We start from the raw sequence: 25839 nt of genomic DNA, 5'->3' as shown, positions 1-25839 counted from the left end.
ATTATTATGCCATTTAGGTGACTTAAGTAGCAATAGCATTTATATAGGGCCAACATCTTCCGGGGTGCTGTACAGAGTATATGGTCTTGTCACTTAAAGAGAAACTCCAACCAAGAATTGAACTTTATTCCAATCAGTAGCTGATACCCCCTTTTACATGAAAAATCTATTCCTTGTCACAAACAGACCATCAGGGGGCGCTGTATGACTGATATTGTGGTGAAACTCCTCCCACAAGTAACGCCTCCCACAAGAAAAGTTCAAACTTTTGGCAGTTTTCGGTCTGTGAACCTTGTTGCATTGGGGGCAATAGCTGTTTACAGCTGTTTCCAACTGCCAAAGACCATGCAGCAGCTACATCACCTGCCAACAGTCAAATGTTCACTGGAGTTCCTCTTAACTGTCCCTCAGAGGGGCCAAACCAGTCATATATCTATATTGTAAAGTGTATAAATCGTAGTCTAGGGACAATTTTAGGGGGTAGCCAATTAAATTATCTGTATGTTTTTGGGATGTGGGAGAAAACTGGAATTCCCAGAGGAAACCCACGCAGACACGGGGATAACATATAAATTCCATGCAGATAATGCATATCATTTGGGGGGGGGGGGGGGGAGGGGGCGGCAGAACTTGTCCTTCTATGAGAAGTATTTTCTCACAAGAATAATTTTATTACTTAGAAAAAAAAATATTATTTCTAAGTTTTCACCCATTTTTTTTTTTTTTTACCGGTTTTAAAATAGAGTCCTACAGCAAAAATGGTATTTGGGCATTTTTTACGTTTATCACATTTGATTTATGTTGATGCAACAATTTATGGAGATATTTGATTCGGAAATAAGTGTGAACTGAGAAAATATGAAGTCTTTACAATGTTAATTAAAATGAAGGAAGATAAGTGATCCACTTCACCCCAAAGGGGTTTTTACCCTAACGGACAAGAGCGATTTTCACCTTTCAGTGCTCATCCCTTTGCCAATAGCTTTATCACTACTAATCACAATGAAATTATCTAGATCTTGTTTTTTTCACAACCAATTAGGCTTTTTGGGTTGATATTTGTTTTCAGTAATTACTTTATTTTCTATGCATTTTAAAGGAAAAACAAGGAAGAAAAATAAAAAATACACTATTTCTCCAATTTCATCCCCTATGGTTTTAATATAAACACTGCTACTGTACAGAAACCCCACATATTTTATCTACCTATTTGTCCTGGTTATTACAAGATTGGAATTATGTCCCTAGTACAAAGTATGGTGACAATTTATTATTTGGAAATAAAGGTGTTTTTTGTGTTTTTTGTTTTACTGATCTCACGTGCACGCTCACGGGAGCACATGCATGCACATGCGGGAGCGTGCGCACAGCGGCAGGAGTGCTGCTTAACTTATAAAAACAGCAGATAGTAGAGAGATGGTCGGCACATGCAGGGTAATCAGCGTAAAAAAGCTTTATTCCAAAAAGGCTTCATGCAATTTGCTTAGATAAAACATCCATTTAAAAGATAGATCCTACCCGATACTCAAATGGCTGTGGGGTGAGGTGGAAGCGGTGGGGGCCGCCTTACGACCGTTTCGCTCTCCTGAGCGTCTTCAGAGGCAATGCGCGCATTGCTTTGGTTATGGCCTATCCACAGGGCATGATGGAAGACCAAACCCCCTGCATTGTGAGAAGTGACAGTTCCCTTATAGTAAATGTCACTTACATTGAACAGCACTTATGGTGGTAAGCAGACAGATAAACTAGCATATATGTTCACTTTACTATTTTCATAACACTTTTTATTTAAATATGTAGTAATCTGGCTACATTCAGTTGGTTAATTTTTAACGTAGGCCTGCTAGATCTATATTAGGAAAGTTGTAAAGCTGTGGAGCTCAGCAAATTGAACCCAGCTAGTTTAATGTACACTGAACCTGATGTGGAATGGGCCTTCTGATCAACATCCACCTTCTGCACCAGATGATAGTTCATAGGACAAGTTACTGAATGGCATCTTGGATATAACCTAGGTACTCGTGCACAGCATTGCCACATCCCGCACACTGGCTAGCAGCCTCAAGTTCTATTATGTGCATAAACCATAAGGCAAACTTGATATGGTCTTCAACTGTGTTAATTTTGACCTGATAGAAAAATTAAAAAATGTTTATGCTTTTATGTTTGTTTTTCAGAGTATAAGTGCTGACCACAGCTTGCTTGGTGATGACTGTTATCAAGCCATTGACAAGGAAAGGTAATGCTTATAGTAAGGGTGATATACAGCTTACTGAAAATGCATCTCGGCTGTTGGGCTCCACCATCAAAACTTAAAGAGAATCTGTATTGTTAAAATTGCACAAAAGTAAACATACCAGTGCGTTAGGGGACATCTCCTATTCCCCTCTGTCACAATTTCGCCGCTCCCCGCCGCATTAAAAGTAGTCAAAAACCGTTTTAAAAAGTTTGTTTATAAACAAACAAAATGGCCACCAAAAAAGGAAGGAGGTTGATGTACAGTATGTCCACACATAGAAAATACATCCATACACAAGCAGGCTGTATACAGCCTTCCTTTTGAATCTCAAGAGATCATTTGTGTGTTTACCTTCTGTCCCCCTGCAGCTCTCATCCACTGAATACTAGTGACAGGCTGATCGTTTCTTTCTGCAGACAGCTCTGCCCTGTCTGTAATTCCTCGGTATGTGTCAGCCAGCTCCTTTCACAGCCTAACAGAGGAGGATTTTTATCCAGCCCTCTTCTCTCACTGATAAGAAAAACAAAAGTTTGCTTTCCTAAAACAGAAAGAATTTGCGATAATTCAGGTTGGAGTGAGCTCGAGATGTCTCCCAGGCACCACTGCTGATTATATGCAAATTAACCATTGTACCCTTAGAAGCTAAACACACCTCCAGAACCGCTGGAATGCAATGATGTGTCAGCTTGTTAATATGTACAGAGCCATAATAATCCAACATGCATACAGACTGTTTCGGATTGTTTGATCCTCATCAGTGCATGGCATGGATTAATTTGGCTCTATTGAGTAGGGCTTGTAAATCCGAGAGGCACAGACTAACCAGCAAGCTCATGGTGACCCAGAACTCATTGGGGTGTTAAGAGACACTGCTGGCTTATGTAAATAACACACACACTGGAGTGTGCATAGAGGGGCCTAGAGAGGGGTGTGCATAACAGATCAGCACGGAAGAGTTGGCAGCCTTCCAGACACAGGGCGACAAGTCCGACAGGGGAAAGATAAGCTGATTTAATACAGAGACGGTGATAGTAGAAGGTGCTGCAGTAAGCCAGAGCACATTAGAATAGGTTTAGGAACTTGTAGGATGGTAGAAAAAAGAATGACATTTTTGTTACAGAGTCTCTTTAAAGAGAGAAAACTTGAGATGAATGGGAGAAAAATATTTTTACTTACCTGAGGCTTCCTCCAGCCCCCTGTATTCATTTAGCTTCCTGGAAGTCCTTCCGGTCTGATCCAACTGGGTTGTGGGCCACTGTGCATGTGCTTATCCGGGCCGGTGCCTCCTCTATTGCGCTTCGTTGCCTGGAGTGTTCTGCTCAAGAGCAGGTACAGTCTTAATGAACTGAGTATGCGTAGAACACACCCAACCACAGAGAGCTATCAGGGAGACACGTGGCCGGAACTGCACATGCCCTACTGTCCCTGACTAAGCTGAATCGCGGTCTATACCGGGGCTAACAGCGGAAAAAGGGAGGGGACCAGAAAGACATCAAGGAAGCTGGCAAAGTACAGGGAGCGGGAAGAAACCCCAGGTATATAAAATCCTTTTCTCTCATTCATCTCAGGTACACTTTAAAGGACAACTTTAGTGAGAAGAATATGGGGGTTACATATTTATTTCATTTTAAGCAACATCAGTTGCCTGACAGCTCTGCTGATCTATTTGGCTGCAGTAGAGTCTGAATCGCACCAGAAGAAAGCATACAGCTAATCTTGTCAGATCTGAGTCAAACGCCTGATCTGCTGCATGCTTGTTCAGGGTTTATGGCTAATAGTATTAGAGGTAGAGGATCAGCAGGATAGCCAGGCAACTGGTATTCTTTAAAAGGACATAAAATATGGCAGGTAGGTGTCAGTTAATTCAATTCACAAGGCACGTTTTGTTAACTATGGTCTTCCTGACGCTGTACGCTTATTTCTTCCTATTTTGGTTCTGAAGCCTCCTTATTTTAAAGCTGGATTCCAACAATTTTTAACTAGATACACAGTATAAGCATAGTTCCAACACCTGTACATTTGGATGTAAAGCTTCATTTATCAACAAAAGTTGCTAAATATAGTGTTCAGTGCACAACTGTACTTAACCCGAGTAAGACCGCTTAAAGCTAAACCTGTATTTAGAAGATTATGTGGACCATCATTATTTCCTTTTAAAATGTAAGTTGCCTGACCCTAATCTTATGGTTTTAGTACTTGGCCAAGTGTATCAGCAGCTCCCCACGTCATGTGAGCATATGACAACTTTTTAATTCCCACATTAGCCAGAGAGTGATGTAATTAGAGGGGCTCAGTGAAGAGTTTTTTTTTTAGTTTTTGTTTGTTTTTTGGGGGTTTGTTTGGGGGGGAGGGGGCATTAATATGGCTTTAGGTAAATCCACCACTTTTTTCTGGACACTGTGTGTGTTTTTCTATTGAATACATTATGTTGCAACTGTAAACACACAAATGTGTATGGTGTGTGGGGAAAGAAATGCTCTGCAAGTGTTATGTACAGATGCTGGACCTTAACAGAAATTATTTCTTGTGATTGTCCTTTGAAAAAAAAATCAAGCATTTGTACAGCTGTGCCACAGCATTGGTTTACTGATAGGTCATGATGGATCGCTAAGAGACCTAATGCACTGTAGTGATTTATATGTTAACACAACATATATAAATGAACCAAGTGTAAATGACAGTGACTGCATTGTTCTTCCTGCTGTGGCTGTCACTTTCTTGTCTGCTATAATAGCAGCCAGCTGACACAAAGAGGTAAGATAAATTAAGGTAATTCAGCATTTTCTAATTTTTGTTGAAATTTATTTTATGATTTATTTTTTATAGCATACTTATGTAAGATCATATTTAGTTAATGAAAAATGCCATGTTTCAGTCATAAATCATGTTAAATGTTTAACGTTTTGTATTTAGTGAGGGCTGTACTGCTTTTCAGAAGTGTGTAGGATTGGTATTCACACCATTGGCCTCCTATGACTTTACTGAGCTTTACTGTAACATTGCATAACCTGTGCTTTGTTTTGCACGGTTCATGTATGAGTCAGCATCAAGTTTTAATATGATTTGTGGGTTTTTATTTATACACTTTGAAATATGTGTTCAGTATTGTGTGAAGAGGTTTGTTACCAGGTCTCTCTCTCGCACCGCTTTAAGGTATATCTTGAAGAGCCACTGATACTATAACACACACACACACACATACACACACACACACACACACATACACACACACACACACACACACACACACACACACACACACGCACACATACACACACACACACACACACACCCGCACCCCCGCACGCACGCTATCGATGCATTCTGTTGCTATGTAGGGGTTAGCAGTACACAAGGAACATCATACTGTACAGGATGAGAACAATGTGATCAGCAAGTGCTCAGCCAAGACGAGTCAATCGTGGCTTGGCAGAAGTCGTCGTTATGGAGTCCTGATCCCTGTAGATGACAATATTTATGCATTTGTATGCACCTTAAGACACCTGAACTGAGAGAGATAAAGAGGCTGCCATATTTAGTTCCTTTTAACCAGTTGCCTGGCACTCCTGTTGATCATCTGCCTCTAATATTTTTAGCCATAGACCCTGAATAAGTATGCAGATCAGATGTTTCTGACTGGAGTGGTTTTTAACAACATATTAATAAAGTTATTTCGTCCAAAGGTCCGCCCCTTAGTAATAAGTCTCTAGGGGTGTAGACACTTGAAGTCTTTTTAACACTGCCGTCTTGCTATATCATGTCACCAGAAGAAGGCGTGGCTAAGCGCCAAAACGCGTTGTGACGTCAAACGGCATCCCGCGCACTGCTCCCGCCGGTGAAACGCCCCTCCTGCTGATCCATCCACACTACCAGCCCTGGCCAGGCTCCGGCAATGAGAGAGGACTCGCTGGTGGCCAGCTAGAGATGCGCTTTGAATAACATTGATCTTGTAAGTGTAATTTTAATTGTGTTTTAAACAGTAAAAAAGTTAATGCACCATTGGATCGCTCCCTCCCTTTTGTCTTTTCATGCACAGTACTCTGGCACTATCCAGCACTGGGAGCAGCTCCAGGAGCAGAGACATTAGTTAAAGGGCCAGAGCAGTTTTACAGCTAAGCGCAAGTTTGTTTACAATTGCTGTTTCTGACTGGAGTCTGCCTGGATTACCTGCAGTTTCAGGTGTGTGATTCAGATACTACTGCAGCCAAACAGATCAGCAGGGCAGCTAGTCAATTGCTGTTGTTTAAAAGGAAATAAATATAGCAGTTTATATATCCCTCGCAGTTCAGGTGTGCTTTAAAGAGGAACTTCAGTGAAAATAATGTAATTTTTACAATAGTTATGTATAAATGATTTAGTCAGTGTTTGCCCATTGTAAAATCTTTCCTCTCCCTGATTTACATTCTGACAGTTATCACATGGTGACATTTTTACTGTTGTCAGGTGATGTAGTTGCTGCATGTTTTTTTTTTTTTGGCAGTTGGAAACATCTGTAAACAGCTATTTCCCACAATGCAGCAGACAGGAAACTGCCAAGAGTACGTACTCAGAATTTCTTTGTGGTAGGGGTTTCACCACAATATCAGTCATACAGCGCCCCCTGATGATCCGTTTTTAAAAAAAGAATAGATTTCTCATGTAAAAGGGGGTATCAGCTATGGGATAAAGTTCAATTCTTGGTTGGAGTTTCTCTTTAAGTGTAACTGTACCGAAAAGTCAGAAAGATCTCTTTACATTGTGCATGTTGTTGCATAATAATGCAACATGTTCGTGCACATGAACTCTTTCCCCAACTCAATGGGCGTGTCCACATCTTTGGATTGCCAGTGTATTGCTAGATAACATAAGCATGCATGCACATTTATCAGGGTGTGAACATTGCCTGTTACAACTGATGGTTTGTGCTTTGCTTTATGCAACGTGCATAGGGCTTCATTCACTAAACCGTCATAACCCATATCACGGCTGCGCTAGCGTTTTTCGTGTGCAACGCGAAATTTCACACAAACGCTAGCGCGCCCATGATATGAGTTAGCACGGTTTAGTGAATCAAGCCCATAGTGTGAATGGGGCCTTATGGACTTCTGTGTTACTTAATAGAGGTGTTAGAATCAAGATTCTGTGTTTGTTCATGCTATGGCCATATTTAAACCTTTGTAAGTGCATGAAGGTGCCAGAAGCATTATATAGTGTTATTTTAGTGATAAAAATAAGTATACTGATGTTGAACAGTGATTCACATTCTTGTATGGTCTGCTCATTTCTGTTTCTAGTGGTATATGTATGTAGGCAGTGTGAACTCTTGGCATGTGAGTCACGCAACCTAGCAGAGATTGAAGGAAAGCTGACATGAGTCAGTGGAGGATGTTCTGTAAGCTCTGCAGTGGTTCCAGGCGCAGGTGTTAATTGTTAATTATACAGTAGTAGATATAGTTTCTCTATACATCTACGCAAGTGAATAGATTTATCTCTCATGCTGGGAATACACTGGTCGATCCGGCGGCCGAATAGCCGCCGGATCGACCCCAGCCGCGTCCCCGCTCGTCCGCGGATCGATTGCTGCGCGTCCTCGCCGGCACTTCCTTATCAGCGCTCGATTCCCTGCCATTGTCCGGGGACTTCTACTCTACTCGCCCACCATAGCTCCTGCTGACACACTGGTTTCCATATCTTTCCAAATGCCCACACAATGCTGGAAGCTGCTTGTGAATTGGAAGTAGAGTTCACACTCAGTCACCACATCATTTTATTGGAGTCACGGTCAGATCTCAGAACTCTCCTGAGTGATTACATTCAGCAGTGCAGACTGGTTGTGCCTGAGCAGGTTATCACTAGTGCAGCGGCAGCCCTTTAACCCCCAACTGCTAATTGTGCAACAATTGGTGTGTCATAGGAAGGTTTTGTTGCTGTTAGAGACTTATTCCCTTACTTCTTGTCATAGACAGAACAGGACAAGAGGGAAGATCCCACCTCTAATGGTTGTCACTGAACCAGCTGCCTACTGGGAAATATATCTCTATCCTGCTGCTCTACAGACCATAATACAGCTTTGTGTTTTTCCTCAAATTCTCTCACAGGAAGTGTGGGAAAGGGTTTCCACCATGGACACAGACAACCATATAAGATCAGTTAAGGTGCCCATTAACGGTACAATATTTTTTTTTTCCATCAGGTGCAGTCTTTCGGCGCAATTTTACGATCGTAAGTAATCGGAAGGTAATTATCAATTCTTCCCATAAATGGGTCAATTAGGGCATTTTCTCTCTTCAGATATGATCGTAAAATCCAACTTTTGGGTCGAATGAATTTCCTGTTCCAGTTGACCAAAGATCAATTTTCATCGATTTTTGCTGCACGCTGCTCAGTTTTATGTACAATTTGACCATTAAAAGTGCTTCAAAAGATTGCATCTGATGAAAAAATTGTATCATTAATGGGCCGAAGTTGGGCGCCGTCATAGTACTAGTGCTTTGCTGTGCGGCCTGAGCAAGAGTGATTTGGGAATCCGGAGATCACCAAACCCCGAATAACCTCTGCTTCCGAATTGCTAAAACTGGGAAGGAGAATAGTATTTAACACTGCCGGGGATTTGAGCGGCAGCAGGGAGAGCATCATTCGGCTCATCCTGCACCCAACTCACCAGCAGCTCAACCATACGTATGCTAATGAGCACCTTTAGAGGTTCTAACCCTATTAAGTTTACTTTCAGTAACTACTCTATAAAGTACTTTCTGTTGCAAGATATTTTTCAACAAAATAACATTTGGAAGAATCGACAAATCTCCACACCACAGCACTTTTTTTTTTTTTTTTCGTGTAAACTGTGTAACCATGCCTACCCTGGCAGCACAGTCCTTGGGACAATTTCTGACATGTGCCAGTTAACTTACCAGTGTGATTTCAGGATGTTGGTGGGAATTGGAACTTGTGGCGGAAACCTGTGCAAACACAAAAAATGTTTTGCTGCAGATGGTGTATAGGCTGTAATTGCAGATTACAATTTTCAACAACCTTCGGCTGTTAAGTCAGGGAAATAAAAAATGAAGGAATGAGATTGCTACAACATTGGCTTTTGCCGCCATAAACTGAAACAAAATAAACATTTGTATGCAATTATAAAAATGACCCCATATGGCGTATCAGGTGAAGGTGACTGCAAAAACAACGGTTGTTGGCCAGAATAATCACTCTGCTTTGTTAGTGCTTCTAATGCTAGGAATACACGGTTCGTTTCTGCCGTGCTTTTCTCCTCTCAAATGTTTTTGCCGCTGGATTCCGCAGTCGATTCTCTTATCTTTCGCTTGTTTTTCTTATCTTTTTCCATTCACTTCTATCAGAAATCAAGCGGCCAAAGAATCAAAAGGGAGATCGGACATGTCGGAAATTATCTATCGAACCATTTAATCGCCTAAAAAACGAACTGTGTGTTCCCACTATAAGGGAAGTAACAAATCTTCTTAAGCCATAGGCTGAAGAATTCTTAGCCTGTTTACAACATACTGATTATTTTTCACATGTTGTACTCTGTCTTTTCCACAAGGGGGAGAGCTAGTACTAAATATGAATGTTTTTACCAGTTAGCTGTACTTTTTTCTTTGCCACTAAGATACAAAAAGAAAAAAAAATGCTAAACACTAAAAATAAATTAGAATAAATGTTCTGTGCCGCAGATTGCGCAGCGTTCCTTGCCTCACAGAAACATCTGTTTGCCTCTGAATACCCCAAAGTGTTTTGCACATAGGTGTAAACCACTTAATTAACAACCTGAGGCTTAAGAAAACTGGAATTTTTACATGCCTCTTTTCATATTCTTAGTTGTTTGCTCAAGTGAAAATATGTATCCGTATGTATGTTTAGCAGTATTATTGTACAGATTATTATTTAATTAAATGGCACATAGCTGCTGAAACCTAGCTCTACTAAGCATCCAAACAACACTTAAATATACTCAATGAATATCAATATAATTGCTTTCTTTACCCGCTATTTCTCTTTACTTTTTGCTAGCTTAAAGAGACACTGAAGCGAAAAAAAAAATGATGATATTATGATTTGTATGTGTAGTACAGCTAAGAAAAAAAAACATTAAGATCAGATACATCAGTCTAATTGTTTCCAGTGCAGGAAGAGTTGAGAAACTCCAGTTGTAATCTCTATGCAAAAAAGCTATTAAGCTCTTGGTCGTGGAGAGGGCTGTTATCTGACTTTTATTATCTGAACTGTAATTGAACTGTTAACTTTTCCTCTAGCAGAGAAGAGTTTATTACTTCACAGACTGCTCTGAAAGGCTCATTTTGAATGCTGAGTGTTGTGTAATCTGGACATATTATAGAGTGATGCAATGTTAGAAAAAACACTATATACCTGAAAATAAAAATATGAGAATATTTTCTCTAATTGTCATCCGGGACAACCTGAGATCCGGTCCCGCCCCGGATCTGTGGAAACACGAATCCAAGAAGATTAAAAGCCCCCGCCCACCCTCCATCCTCAGTTCATCTGTGTTTCCGCCACGGAAACACCTTAGAAGCAAAGCTCCCGTTTTTTTGTTATCTGGACTCACCAGAGGGTGAGTCTTGAGTACGCTGGAGGTTTTTTTGTGTGGTCCTTAGCGGCAGCAGGCAGAGCAGAGGCGGCCTCAGCAGCAGCGCGGACTACAGACCTCTTGGAGCGGTGTACGGCTTCCGCGTGGTGTATGGCCGTTACGCCGCGCCTCCTCCATCAGACGCCGGCTCTGCAAGGCGCATCCGGAGAGCTGATTGAACGCCGGAAGTGAGGTCAGACGTCGCGTGGCGTCTGACGTGGGCGTGGAGGAGGAACATTGGAGAAAGCCAGGAAGTGAGGCAGCGTGGTCCTGGCGTCTCCGATCAGACCTGCAGGCGGCAGCGGTGAGATGTCGCAGCCTCAGAGGGGAGAGCAGCCTCAGCAGCAGCGTGAGTCGGAAGCGGCGAGTTCTGCTCCCAGATCCTCTTCGCAGGTCCTGCCATCAGGGTCCAGTGGGGTAAGCCTCCAGTTGGAGGATATCTTTCCTACTACCACATTTGACTATGTAATGTATAGGATGGCATCTCAGTACTTTGTCTTTGTTGTTTTTATTGCAGACAAAATCTGAGCCTAAAACTACTACTACTACATCCACTCAAGCTAAATATAAAAGATGTAGCTTATGTAATAGTAAAATAGCCTTAGAAGCCCCAAGAAATTTATGTCAGGCTTGCATAGATGCTATTGTGGCCTCCCAGACTCCCAACATCCTAAAGGAAGTTATGGATACTGTTAACAAAAATATGCAGGAAACATTAGAAAAATTTAAAGAGTCCTTGGTGCAGCCAATTAAGGAGTCTCTGCCAGGACCCTTTTCCGGCACTCCTTCCCATCACTCCTTTTCTGATATTTTTGGAGCTGACGAGGAAGAGGAGGGAGAAGAGGAAGGGGAAGAGGTGTCAGTATCCCAGGAGGAGGGAGAGCAGCCTCAGTCGGGGGGTTCAGAGGGGGATGATAGGGTAAAGACGCCTAGATTTTTGTTTTCCCCCGAGGAATCTTCTGAGTTACTTAAGGCAGTATATACCACGGAACAGATAAAGGAATCAGTTCCGGAAATTACTCCCCAGGATCAGGTGTATCTTGGGTTAGGTCAGTCCTCGGGCAGAGTTTTTCCTATCCACAAAACTTTACAGGATATTATTACTTCCCAGTGGCAAAATCCTGAGAGGCCGCTGTTCGTTCCCAAGTCAGCAAAGAGAAAGTATCCCTTTTCTCAGTCAGAAATTGACAGATGGACTAAATGTCCTAAACTTGACGCATCCCTGTCCCAATATTCTAAGGACTCGGATCTATCCTTTGAGGACGCAGGTGTCCTCAAGGATGTGATGGATAAGAAAATTGATGCGCTTCTCAAAAAAGCTTGGGAATCGGCTGCCTTTGGTTTCATCCCAGGTATTTCAGCCACCTGTATTTCCCGAAACCTTAGAATTTGGATAGATAATCTTATTGATCAGATTTCTAAGGGTGCTCCGATTTAAGGATTATGCGGCGTCCTTGCCGGTCGTCCTTAAAGCCGTCGCTTTTTTAGCGGATGCGGTTACGGAACTGATTCGGGTATCAGCTCGCACTACGGCTCTCGTTAACTCGGCTAGGAGAGCAGTGTGGCTGAAGACCTGGGAAGGGGACCAGACCTCAAAGAACAGATTATGTTCTATTCCATTTGAGGGTAGTCTCTTGTTTGGATCTGGTCTGGAAGAAGTATTTTCCCGTTCAGCAGAAAAAGGGAAACAGTTTCCTAACAAAAAGAAGAGTTTCAAGGGAAAGAGACCGTTTGTTCCCAAGAAACAGGACTCTAACCTTCCAAAAAATAGGAATGTGCAGAGGAAGTGGTCCTTTCCCAAAGGGAAAGGAAAAGGGGGGTTCACTCTCGGAAAGACGGAGCCCCCCAAGCCGAGTAAATGACGATTTACCAGTTGGAGGGAGGCTAATTTATTTTCAAGTCGAATGGGAAAAGTTAAATCCCGATCCTTTTTGTTTTTCAGATAATCAAGACGGGTTATCGTCTTCAGTTTTCAAGCCCCCCTCCACAAAGAAAATTTGTGAATCCAACTCCAAAGGACCCAGAAAAGGCCAGGGGTTTGGAGATGGAAATTTTGAAACTTTTAGAGAAGAAAGTTATAATTCCAGTACCCCAGGAGAGATTATTCCAGGGTTACTACTCCCATGTCTTTCTAGTAAAGAAGGCAAATGGGGAATTCAGGTTCATCCTGAATCTGAAATCTCTCAACCCATTCCTGACATACAAGAAGTTCAGGATGGAAAGCATTTATTCAGTGAGGGCCCTATTACAGGGCATGGAATATTTTGTGTCAATAGATCTTTCCGACGCATATCTGCACATTCCCATTTATTCCAGCCATCAGAGGTTTTTGAGGTTCGCAATCAGGTCTCAGGACCAGATTCGACATTTCCAATTTCAGGCCCTTCCCTTTGGGATAGCCTCGGCACCCCGAATATTTACAAAAATATTAGCAGAGGTTATGAAGATTTTCAGGATACAGGGAATAGCGATTGTCCCATACCTGGACGATCTCCTCCTGTTTGCAGAAACAGAGGCTCTGGCCAGAGCTCACAGAGATACAGTGATTTCCCTCCTATCCCAAGTGGGATGGTTAGTAAATTACAAGAAATCAGCCCTGAATCCAGCACAGGAGATTGTGTTTTTAGGATACAGGATAAATTCGATAGAAAGGAGGATCTACTTACCACCCGAAAAGATTGCAAAGATCCAGGGGGAAGTAGATCTGCTATGCAGACAGCAAAAGAGTTCTCTTCGCCAGATCATGCGAGTTCTAGGATTGTTCTCAGCATCCATTCTAGCGGTCACCTGGGCCCAACACCACGGCAGAGATCTCCAGTCTCTGCTTTTGGCAAATTGGGACAGGTCCAAACTTTCCCTAGACTCACAGATAGCTATCCCAGAGGTAGTGAAGTCCAGTCTGGTCTGGTGGTTGGACACTCAGAATCTAACCAAAGGACGTCTTTGGAGACAGGAGGAACCAATAAAGATCTTTACAGATGCAAGCTCTTGGGGATGGGGCGCAACGATGTTGGGCCATCATGCTCAGGGGCATTGGACGCAGCAAATTGCAAAGAAATCGTCCAACTTCAGAGAGTTACTGGCAGTGCAGAAAGCACTTCTATCTTTTCAATCCCTGATAGAAGGGAAGCACGTGTTAGTATTTTCCGACAATATCACGACGGTGGCTTATTTGGCAAAACAAGGAGGCACGAGATCAATCGAGCTCAGGCGCCTATGCTCAGAGACTCTGGACTGGATAGAACCTCAGGTTCTATCTTTGTCGGCGATCCACATAAAGGGGACTCTCAATGTAGAGGCAGATTTTTTAAGTCGTCATCAGGTGAATCAGTCAGAGTGGGAACTTCATCCGGAGGTTTTTCAGATGGTGATAAACAAATTCGGTATCCCAGAGGTAGATCTCTTTGCATCCCCGACGAATGCAAAGACGGACCAATTTTTCTCCCTGCACAGGTGCCAGAGATCTCTGGGGTTGGACGCCCTCAGCTTCCCTTGGGACTTCAACCTCTCCTATGCATTTCCTCCAACAGTACTGTTACCTCAGGTATTGGGGAAATTTCAAAGGGAGAGAGGGAACATGATCCTGATAGCTCCACTATGGCCGAAACGACCATGGTATGCGACCCTGCGGAGGTGGGCAGTGGCTCCGCCTTTTCTCCTGCCAGCTCGGCCAGATCTGCTAATCCAGGGCCCTCTCATCCACCCCAGGCCACAGTTATTCAGACTGGCCGCCTGGATCCTGAAAGGGTAATCTTGAGGAATAAGGGCCTTTCGGAGAAGGTAATTGACACTGTAATGAAATGTAGAAAGCCAGTAACTCAGAAGATATACCGAAAGGTTTGGAAGGTTTATCTAGCCTGGTGTGGAACTAGAACTAGAGATCAGAATTTGACTAGTTCAATTTTAGAGTTTTTTCAGGAAGGTGCAGACATGAAGTTGGCACTTAGTACCCTTAAGGTTCAATGTTCAGCACTTTCAATACTATTAGATAGGCATCTAGCGCAGGAAGAGTTGGTAAAGAATTTCTTCAAAGCACTACAGAGGTCTACACCAGTAAGACAGAAAGTATTTCCACAATGGGATTTATCCCTGGTCCTCAAGTGTTTAACAAAGGCACCCTTTGAACCCATTGAAGAGATTGAGATGAAATTCCTTACCTTAAAATTAGCATTTTTGATCGCAATTACATCGGCTAGACGTATAAGTGATTTACAGGCGTTATCTATCAAAGATCCCTTTCTAATCATTTGCCCTGATAGTGTCAGGCTCAGGACTGATCCGGCCTATCTACCTAAGGTAGTCTCTGAGTTTCATAGGTCTCAGGACATTATTCTTCCTTCCTTTTGTGGCAACCCTTCGGGACAGAAGGAGGAAGAATTTCACTGTTTGGACGTAAAGAGATGTCTGCTAGTATACCTTTCGAGATCAAGAGAAATTAGAAAGTCAAGCAGCCTATTTATCTTATTTTCAGGGAAAAATAAGGGGCAGCAGGCATCCAGACAGACCATTGCTAGATGGATTAGACAGACCATATCTATAACATATGAGTGTAGTAATTGTCCCTTACCACCTAATATTAAGGCTCATTCAACCCGTTCTCTATCTACATCCTGGGCGGAAAGAGCAGGAGCCACCATTCAACAAATTTGTCAAGCGGCAACATGGGCAAGTGCATCAACTTTTATCAAGCACTACAGAGTGGATGTACTGTCTCAACAAGATCAATCGTTTGGCAGAAAGGTGCTCCAGGCGGTGGTCCCTCCCTAGGTTAGTCTTTTTTTGCTATAAAGACTTTCTTGTTTATCTCTCAGGTTGTCCCGGATGACAATTAGAGAAAGACTCCTATTAGACCTACCGGTAATGGAGTTTCTGATTGTCATCCGGGACAAACATTATAACCCTTTCCCTATCTCGACTGCGCACCTTTCTTGTTACAGTTAAGATCACTGGGATCTAGTACATTCACCTTTTTTGGTGTTTTATGTCTTCCTTCATCTTGGTGTTTCTAGTCTTATATACTTTCAGACGCACTGAGGATGGAGGGTGGGCGGGGGCTTTTAATCTTCTTGGATTCGTGTTTCCACAGATCCGGGGCGGGACCGGATCTCAGGTTGTCCCGGATGACAATCAGAAACTCCATTACCGGTAGGTCTAATAGGAGTCTTTCTTTGCTGCTAATCTTCTAGTAATTATTCATAGTACACAACCAATTCATTATATTATATATTTTTTTTTCGCTTCAGTGTCTCTTTAAAGAGGTTTAATCCAAGCTCCAGGCAAAACTAGTTTTTTGATAGCTAAGGGTTATGGCTGCTGTCTGTTTTTCATTGGTCAAAGGCAACCAATAAGCTATAGGTCAGCACTACCAAAAGTTACTGACAGAATTATATTGTAAAATACCACAATATCCTGTGCAACAGGTCAATATAGACAATAAAAAAAAGGAGAAAACTAAAAGGTCGCACCAGGATATGCTATTCATATGTTACCTTTATTAATCACATGAAAGTATTCAAAAACATAAAAACAGAGTAAAGAGGGCGGGGTATGGCCACAATAATAAATGTATAGTACCACAATAATTGCATTGGTTTGTATCTACCATCAAGGGTATATGGGTAATAATGACAATAATTTCTCCCAATAGAATTACATCTAATAAATAATCATATGATACACCAACCATAAATAAAAATAACATTTGAGAATATCAGAATAGAATTCAGAATCAGAATTGGTTTATTAGCCGAATGTGACAGACAATTGGTTTATTCGCCGAATGTGACAGACATCGCACACCGAATTTTGTGTGGTACACACGGCATGTAAAGCTGTTTTTACAGATAAAAGACATTTGGGCACAATCAGATGTATAGAGTAGAAAAGGAGAAACGATAGTTAGCAACAAGATTCATACAGCAGAAAAATATTACACATAACATACTAAAGAGTAATAAGCATAACCGCATACTAAAAACATTACAACATAGCCAGCATACTAAAAGGATTGCAAAACTATGGGCAGCAAATTCAAGAAGCAGAAAGATTACAACATAACGAGCATGCTAAAGGATTGCAAGCATGATTGTATATTTGAGAATATACAATCATAAAATAGTATGTGTGTTCAATGAAGAGAGAAATAAAGTGCAATGATACATTTATTACTTTGCACAGCAGGGCAATAGTGCAAACCAACTGCGCCTGCAATTGCGCATGTATAATGTGCAAGTGCTGTGCAGAGAGAGCCACCAAAGATACAGTGGGATGCAGAAGTTTGGGCAACCTTGTTAATCGTCATGATTTTCCTGTATAAATCGTTGGTTGTTACGATAAAAAATGACAGTTAAATATATCATATAGGAGACACACAGTGATATTTGAGAAGTGAAATGAAGTTTATTGGATTTACAGGAAGTGTGCAATAATTGTTTAAATAAAATTAGGCAGGTGCATACATTTGGGCACTGTTGTCATTTTGTCGATTCCAAAACCTTTAGAACTAATTATTGGAACTCAAATTGGCTTGGTAAGCTCAGTGACCCCTGGCCTACATACACAGGTTTACATACACAGGTTAATCCAATTATGAGAGAGAGTATTTAAGGGGTCAATTGTATGTTTCCATCCTCTTTTAATTTTCTCTGAAGAGTAGCAATATGGGGGTCTCAAAACAACTCTCAAATGACCTGAAGACAAAATTGTTAACCATCATGGTTTAGGGAAAGGATACAGAAAGCTGTTTCAGAGATTTCAGCTGTCTGTTTCCACAGTTAGGAACATATTGAGGAAATGGAAGACCACAGGCTCAGTTCAAGTTAAGGCTCGAAGTTGCAGACCAAGAAAAATCTCAGATAGACAGAAGCGACGAATGGTGAGAACAGTCAGAGTAAACCCACAGACCAGCACCAAAGACCTACAATATCATCTTGCTGCAGATGGAGTCACTGTGCATCGTTCAACCATTCGGCACACTCTACACAAGGAGATGCTGTATGCGAGAGTGATGCAGAGGAAGCCTTTTCTCCGCCCACAGCACAAACCGAGCCGCTTGAGGTATGCTAAAGCACATTTGGACAAGCCAGCTTCATACATGTGAAAGTCGATCGATTGCTTTGTGTAAGGCCACTTTTAGAGAAGCAGGAGGGAAGGATGAGCAAACCGCATGGGCCACACCATCTCTTAGAAGCTGCTTTGGGAGGCAGTGCTGCAACCCAGAGATCCAGGCTGAGGGGCATGACTACCCGATCTTACCGTATATGGCTAATTCAGTGCATATAATTAGTTTATCTTATGTTTACTGCTGCTTATCTGTGTGTTATTGAGACAGGGCATGTGTGGTGTGTTTTTTTTTTTTTTTTTTTGTAATTGACAGACTGTGACTAAGCATTTGATACCGTAAACGCCTGTATATAGTGTTGCAGAGAAATGAGGCACTTAGCTTCTGCTTTTCAAAAAACTGATAACACACCGGAAACACGCCCAAGATTCGCAGCCAGTTACAAAGTTACTTCAGAAGTTACAGTTTAGCAGAAACATAATATCAAGAAGCAGAGCAATATAGACATATCCATGTCCATGGACTATCCTGACACAATTTAAATAGAAAAAGCATCCATGGTCTACAAACCAGGCGACAAAACCTCTATATGGTAATATATAAATTTATTGAAAGGACGTATCCCAAATAAAAACAAAGAACACTTCACCAGTGTTGCTGGGAGGGATGATAAAATATAAAGCAATAAATAAGTAATAATCACACAGTGTGACGAGGGGTTTGATATACACATCAACATAACACACAATCAATTATATCCAATAGTCATGTAACTGACAAACAGCCCAGATTGCTAGGTAAAATCATGATACATGTGTATATATATGGCTGTTGGTAAGAGGATAATGTGAAATGTAATAAAAACCTCACCTCTCGAATGCACTGCCCCTCTCAGCCTCCGCCGGCTACTGTGACCTCACATGTATCGCACCCCCTAACGGTGCTTCTTCGGAGATAAACATTAAAAGAATGGAGCCGCCATAAATACCGCCGCTGATCGATGCAGGAGGCGTGGCCACGCCTCCCGTGCGTAACTCCGCTACGCGAACCTCGCGGTCGCATAGACTGAACGGCGCACACCCGATGATGCTGTATGCTGAGGGTCAGTGCATAGAGCGGCCGGCAAAATAATTAATAAACCAACGGCCATATATGAGTAAAAGTCGCTAGATAAATATTAATGATAATAGCATGAAGGCATTAATAATAACGGAAGCAAATGGATCATCTGCATATAAATATCACAGTGAATGCCATCTTGTGGCTAAGAAATATAATGCACATAAAGATCATAGTGAATTTAGACAAACATGATTCAGAGAGCACATAGGGCCTCTAGTGGTCAATAATGAATATACAAGTAATATAGCCACTACACAATGAATGAATATATATATATATATATATATATATATATATATATATATATATATATATATATATATATATATATATATATATATATATATATATATAAAGAAAATACATGAAGATTCTTTTGTGTACATAATAAAGTGCTAAAAAAAATGGAAAGTTTAATAATCAAAAATATCCACATATGCATATATACATATATGCATACACATACATACATATATATATATATATATATATATATATATATATATATATATATGTACGCTCCATAAAGTGTCTTGTGCCTTGAAATTGATTGAAGACTCATAAGTGAAGACGGATAGGTCAACCCCATCTAATGCCAGTGACAAGATACGGTAATCTTGAAACTACAAAAAACACAAACAAAGACTAATAAATAAACATCCCCAATGCTCCAAGTGTGAGGAGGCCACTCAATATGTGTGACCATTCAGGAGTAATTCTCAAATATAAAACGCCATTCTGTGTACATGGCCATAAACAAAGTGATACCGTGCAAATATTGTGCAAATAACAATATTCCAGTGAGTCAGTACTTACCACCGACATAACTGGAACAACTTAGACAGTGCTATCCAGTGTCAGTACTCACTCTGACAACTGGAAAGTAAAGTGAAAATCCTGAAAGTGACAAACCACATTGTGATCGTCTATTGTCGTACTCACAACGACAAGGACGAAGAAAGAAATGACGCTTACGAAAGCGCAAAAAAGTGAAATCTAAAGTGAGCAATTGGACAAATAATTATATCTCTCCACTATACAGCAACGACCACACATACCTACAAAACCACCCAATAAAATTTGTACATCAAGATAATTCATTGTTTTTTACATACTCACTTGCAAAAATGTGCATATATCGATATGGAGGAAAATCGGCATCTCAATTCACAATTCAATTTAAAGCTATTCATGTCAACAAAATGGATATTTATAGTATACCTGTCAATAACGAGAAACTAGGTTAGCATGAGTTTCACTTACAAACAAGGAACAAACACCAGGGAGAGAACAGTCTATTGAGGCAAAAAACATGAAAAACTGGCATCCTCATTTAGACCCTTTGGACTTCTCGTTTGTAATCTAAATATCCAACGTAATTCAGCACGCAAGAGTTTATTAACAACATCACCACCCCTAATGTCAGTTCTAATGGTTCCAAGTCCACAAAATAACCAATCCCTAAGAGATCCTTGATGTACATTAAGTGCATGGGTGGCCAATATCGTGAGTATTTTTCCTCGTTGCCTATCCCTACCAGCCAATTTGACCACTGATTGGTGCTTCTGTAACCGAATCTTCAAAGCATTCTTCGTTTGCCCAATATACTGCCAGCCACATGGGCACTGTAACATGTAAATGACAGCTCGAGTCTTGCAATTAATAAAGTTGTTTATATGGAAACTTTTGCCATTATGGCGATTCCTTACCGTCCTCGTGCTTCTCATATTAGGACAAACACTACATGAACCACAGGGAAAACTTCCTTTGGTTGATCTACTTATGCTGGGTTGTTGAAAGTGGCTGTGGCACAGTATAGTTTTTTAAAGTTGGTTCTCTCTTAGCCGTGAGACACGGGCGATCCGTAAGAAACGGTCTGATATCGAGGTCTAGTTTTAATACATCCCAGTGTTTATCTATTATTCTCCGCAAATCCTGCCACCGGTTGTTATATGGCATAGCTATTCTTATTTTAGAGTCACATCGTCTTCTCTTTGGTCGTAAAAGCTCCGTGCGAGATATTGCTCTTGCTCTCCTGATGGCTTGCTCTATGGGCTTTCTAGGATAACCCCTAGCTTTTAATCTCTCTCTCAAATCAATGGCCGCTAATTCAAAGTCTTCATTGTCTGAACAGTTCCTACGTAACCGTATGGACTGCCCTACCGGAATATTGCGTTTCACCGATTCCATGTGGTGAGATTGGTATTGTAAAATACTGTTCACTGCGGTCGGCTTGCGAAATACCGTCGTGGTCAGTTCTCCCTTCCGATTCTTTTTGATTCTCAGTTCTAAAAATTCGACCTCCTGATCACTGATATTATAGGTCAAGAAAATGTTTAAATCGTTGTGATTCAGTGCTTCAATAAATTCAGAACACAAATGTCGTGGTCCCTGCCATATGATGAATAAATCATCGATAAACCTAAACCACCCCAAGATATGGGGGTGGAATCGGTTCATCGATTCTGACCAGACACACTCGCGCTCCCACCAACCAAGGAACAGGTTGGCAACCGAGGGGGCACACTTTGCCCCCATGGCTACCCCCCTGACCTGGAGGTAGAAGCGCGAGTCAAACACAAAGACATTGTGTTTCAACACAAATTCCAGCAATGATAACAAAAACAATCTCCGAGAATCGGGAATACTATTATTATTATTATTATTATTTAGTATTTATATAGCGCCGACATATTACGCAGCGCTGTACAGTGTATGTATATATCTTGTCACTAACTGTCCCTCAAAGGAGCTCACAATCTAATCCCTACCATTGCCATATGTCTATATTATGTAGTGTAAGTACTGTAGTCTAGGGCCAATTTTTAGAGGGAGCCAATTAACTTATCTGTATGTTTTTGGAATGTGGGAGGAAACCGGAGTGCCCGGAGGAAACCCACAGAGACACGGAGAGAACATACAAACTCTTTTGCAGATAGTGCCCTGGCTGGGATTCGAACCAGGGACCCAGCGCTGCAAGGCGAGAGAGCTAACCAATACTACCCATGTTTAGGAAGTAGTTGACAGCTCGCAGACCTTCATCATGACCTACATTTAAGTAGAGCGATTCTACATCACATGTGACAAGAAGAGAATCTTCGGGTACATTAATACACTCAAGATGACTCAATAAGTCACCCGTGTCACGTATATATGAATCTAAAGATGTTACAAAGGGCTGCAGATAATAATCAATGAATTGGCAAGCACGTTCAGTCATGCTGCCAATCCCCGATATTATAGGTCTGCCTGGAGGTATAAGGGGGTCTTTGTGTACTTTTGGCAACATATAAAATGTTGCCATCACTGGTTTTTCTCGCCACAAAAATCTAAGTTCTTTGTCAGTGATCACCCCTTCACATTTAGCTGTATCTAAAAGACTCCGGAACTCACACTGAAACATTTCAATAGGGTTATCTCGTAATTTACAATAAAATGATTGGTTATTCAATTGTCTGAATGCCTCATCTGAATAAAGTTTGAGAGGCCAAATTACCACGTTCCCTCCTTTGTCAGCATCCTTAATAAGGATGTCTTTCCTAGCTTTTAAAGAGCTGATAGCTTGTCTTTCCTCAGGTTGCAGATTATCTGCAGAAATGGCACGTTTACTCCCTAAACCATGTAGATCTCTACAAACTAGATCAAAAAAAGTTTTTATCTCAGCACTAAAATACGGTAAGTATTTAGATGGAGGTTTGAAGGTGACTTCACTTACCTGCTCTTCATTCTCGTTTAAGAAACTTAGTAAATCATCAAAAACTTGTTGATCATTAAGGTCCAATCCTTGGTCCAGCATGTCCTGGTCCTGCACAGAGCGGGGATCGTATATTTTTTTTTAAGGGTTAATCGTCTGCAGAAAAAATACAGATCCTTTAGTGTTTCAAATTCGTCAAAATGATTATTAGGAGAAAACGACAATCCTCTAGATAACACATTCATTTCACCAACTGTTAAGGGTATCGAAGATAGATTAATTACCTGGAGAGCTGATTGATCAGGCGAACTCTTATCCACTCTGCGTCTCTTAACACTTTTCTTAGTCTGGTTAAACGCATGTGGTGTTGCCACTCTCTGTGCGATAGATTGTGATGTTCCATCTGAGTCAAAGGCATCACTTGAATCAGAAACACAGGAGGAAGTAACATTAGCTTGTGCACTCCCCAAGCGGGCATTAGGGTTTTTCTTATTCTTGAATTTTTTATTATTATTGGTCCATGCTTTTCTGCCTTTAGGGTTGCCAGAATGATGCCACATATAAGCTCTTTTGAGGCTATAATCCAACCGGTCTCTTGATAATTTTTTTGTTTTGTTAGAAATGATTTCTGCCTCAATTTTGTCCAATTCATTTTTGAGGTCAGTCATAAAGGACTCTATTTTTTCAGTGGGACCCATTTGTCCAATCTGTGCCTTTAAGTCACTAATCTTATGTTTGTATTGGATCGATAGTTCTCTGTCATGTTGTAGAAGCATATCCACAATAATATGAGAACATTTGCCCAAACCTGTCTCCCACAATTTCTTTCCATCCTCATTGAGATACCATAAGGGGAAGATTTGAATTCGCAAGCCCCTGGGGTAAATCCCCTGTCTGTCATAGTTCTCGAGACTGCTCACATTCCACCATACTTTGATGTAATTGACATGAATATCTTTGAGTTCCAAACACAACTGTTTCAGTTCTTTTGAGATGCCACTCCCTAGAATAACACTCTCCTTATGTGCAAATATGCTATGCATATTGATCTCCCAATTTGCCTCCAATGAATCTAAGAGATTAAGATCCATCGTAAAGAAATCACAAGCTCTAGAAGAAATCAAAGAGATTTCACAATTACTGAAACATAATATCAAGAAGCAGAGCAATATAGACATATCCATGTCCATGGACTATCCTGACACAATTTAAATAGAAAAAGCATCCATGGTCTACAAACCAGGCGACAAAACCTCTATATGGTAATATATACATTTATTGAAAGGACGTATCGATGCGTGCGATACATGTGAGGTCACAGTAGCTGGCGGAGGCTGAGAGGGGCAGTGCATTCGAGAGGTGAGGTTTTTATTACATTATTCTCTTACCAACAGCCATATATATATACATGTATCATGATTTTACCTAGCAATCTGGGCTGTTGTTTGTCAGTTACATGACTATTGGATATAATTGCTTGTGCGTTATGTTGATGTGTATATCAAACCCCTCTTGTCACACTGTGTGATTATTACTTATTTATTGCTTTATATTTTATCATCCCTCCCAGCAACACTGGTGAAGTGTTCTTTGTTTTTATTTGGGATACGTCCTTTCAATAAATTTATAGGTTTTGTCGCCTGGTTTGTAGACCATAGATGCTTTTTCTATTTAAATTGTTACAGTTTAGCAGTTCTGCACAAATTGCTAGAAGGTTAGTGGTATGTGCGCTCCTCTAAAAAGCACTGTACTTAAATCAATCCGAAGCGCACTGGTTAGATGGTTCGCTACACTGTAAAATGGGTATATCCACCCTTAAAAGTTAGAAATATAGCAGTCAGTACAGTGCTCAACACCAACCAGTGCCACAACCCCTATATCTATAGTAGTCCAAGTAAGTACATCAAAATGGGACCACAAACGCAGTTCTTATACCAAACATTGTCAGTTCATAATCCCAGCATCACATAGTCTTTTAATCCCAGTTTGCAGTAATCAGAATTCAATACTCTCACCAGATCTGCTGGCTGATACATTACAATCAGCATAAAGCGCTTTCACAGTACAGTTGATCCCCGCACATTCACCAGCTTCTTCCTAATAGTGACTCAGAAAAGGAAGGGGGGAGCAAACCTAGCGTAATCCAGTTTTGGAAGTGAACCACAGCCTTATTCCTTTTCCCACATATAGCACCGTGCACACAATGGGCTTGATTCACAAAAGAGTGCTAACTGTTAGCACAGCCGTTTTTGCATTGCGCGCGATTGCGAATTTTCACATGAAACGATACATTTTTGCGCGCAAATGCAAATTTACACACGAAAACGATAACGATTTCACGCAAAAAATTGCATTTGCGCGCAAAATGTTATCGTTTCGCGTGAAAATTCGCAATCGCGCGCAATGCGAAAATTCGCACGAAAACGTCCGTGCTAACAGTTAGCACTCTTTTGTGAATCAAGCCCAATGTGTTCATTTAACACCCTGGTGAGTATAAGCAAATCTCCACGCTCACCAGATTCCCAGGCTGTCCTCGTAGGGGACCAGCATAAACGCTTGATGGGAATGCTCCCAGTACTCCTCAGCTTAACAGACTTTTCTTTCCTTAAAAACCCCAAACAAGAATCTCCATAGCGTAATAACGTTTAATAAAGCTTTAAATCACATAAGTGCACTCACATTTAATAGAAATTATGCGCATAACATAATACTTATGGACGTCCTCAGCACCGCTGCTTTCACTCTCGCGTCTCAAGCTCCACGACTGAGGCCCCGCCCTACCGGTTTCGTCACTGGTGACTCATCAGGGGCATGCCTACAGTCTGCGAAGGAGACGCTTTAGTATGCGGCTAATGCAGATTAGTTCCTAGTGTGCGGCAGCCATTTTAGGTAGGTGGATCTGATGGATACAGCAAAATCCGACCTTCCCACCGCAACAGGTCTATACAAATTGGTTCCCAATGCGCAGCGGCCATTTAGCATAGGTAGATCTGACAGATGTAGCGTAATGTGACATTGTCAACATAGTAACTCTAGTGGCCACATTGATTGCAGTTAAAAACATAAATAAACATAACAAATACCAGCAATAAAAGCTCCCTTACTAACCATTTAAAAATGATCCATTATGCTAACACTAT

At 41.2% G+C, this 25839-nt stretch overlaps 1 protein-coding gene across 2 annotated transcripts in view; it reads left to right on the top strand.

Moving 5' to 3' along the window:
* The window catches only part of AZI2 (5-azacytidine induced 2), a 111836-nt gene that overhangs the window by 63506 nt on the left and 22491 nt on the right, over positions 1-25839 (top strand). For both annotated transcript variants that reach the window (XM_068236204.1, XM_068236203.1), the window contains one exon: positions 2178-2239. In XM_068236204.1, coding sequence (XP_068092305.1) covers positions 2178-2239 — 62 coding nt within the window. The remainder of the gene's footprint in view (positions 1-2177; positions 2240-25839) is intronic.

The sequence above is a fragment of the Hyperolius riggenbachi genome, chromosome 5 (genome assembly GCF_040937935.1).
Source record: "Hyperolius riggenbachi isolate aHypRig1 chromosome 5, aHypRig1.pri, whole genome shotgun sequence".
Classification (NCBI taxonomy): domain Eukaryota; kingdom Metazoa; phylum Chordata; class Amphibia; order Anura; family Hyperoliidae; genus Hyperolius; species Hyperolius riggenbachi.
Note: the sequence above shows the minus strand (reverse complement) of the source record. Positions and strands in the feature narration are given on the sequence as shown.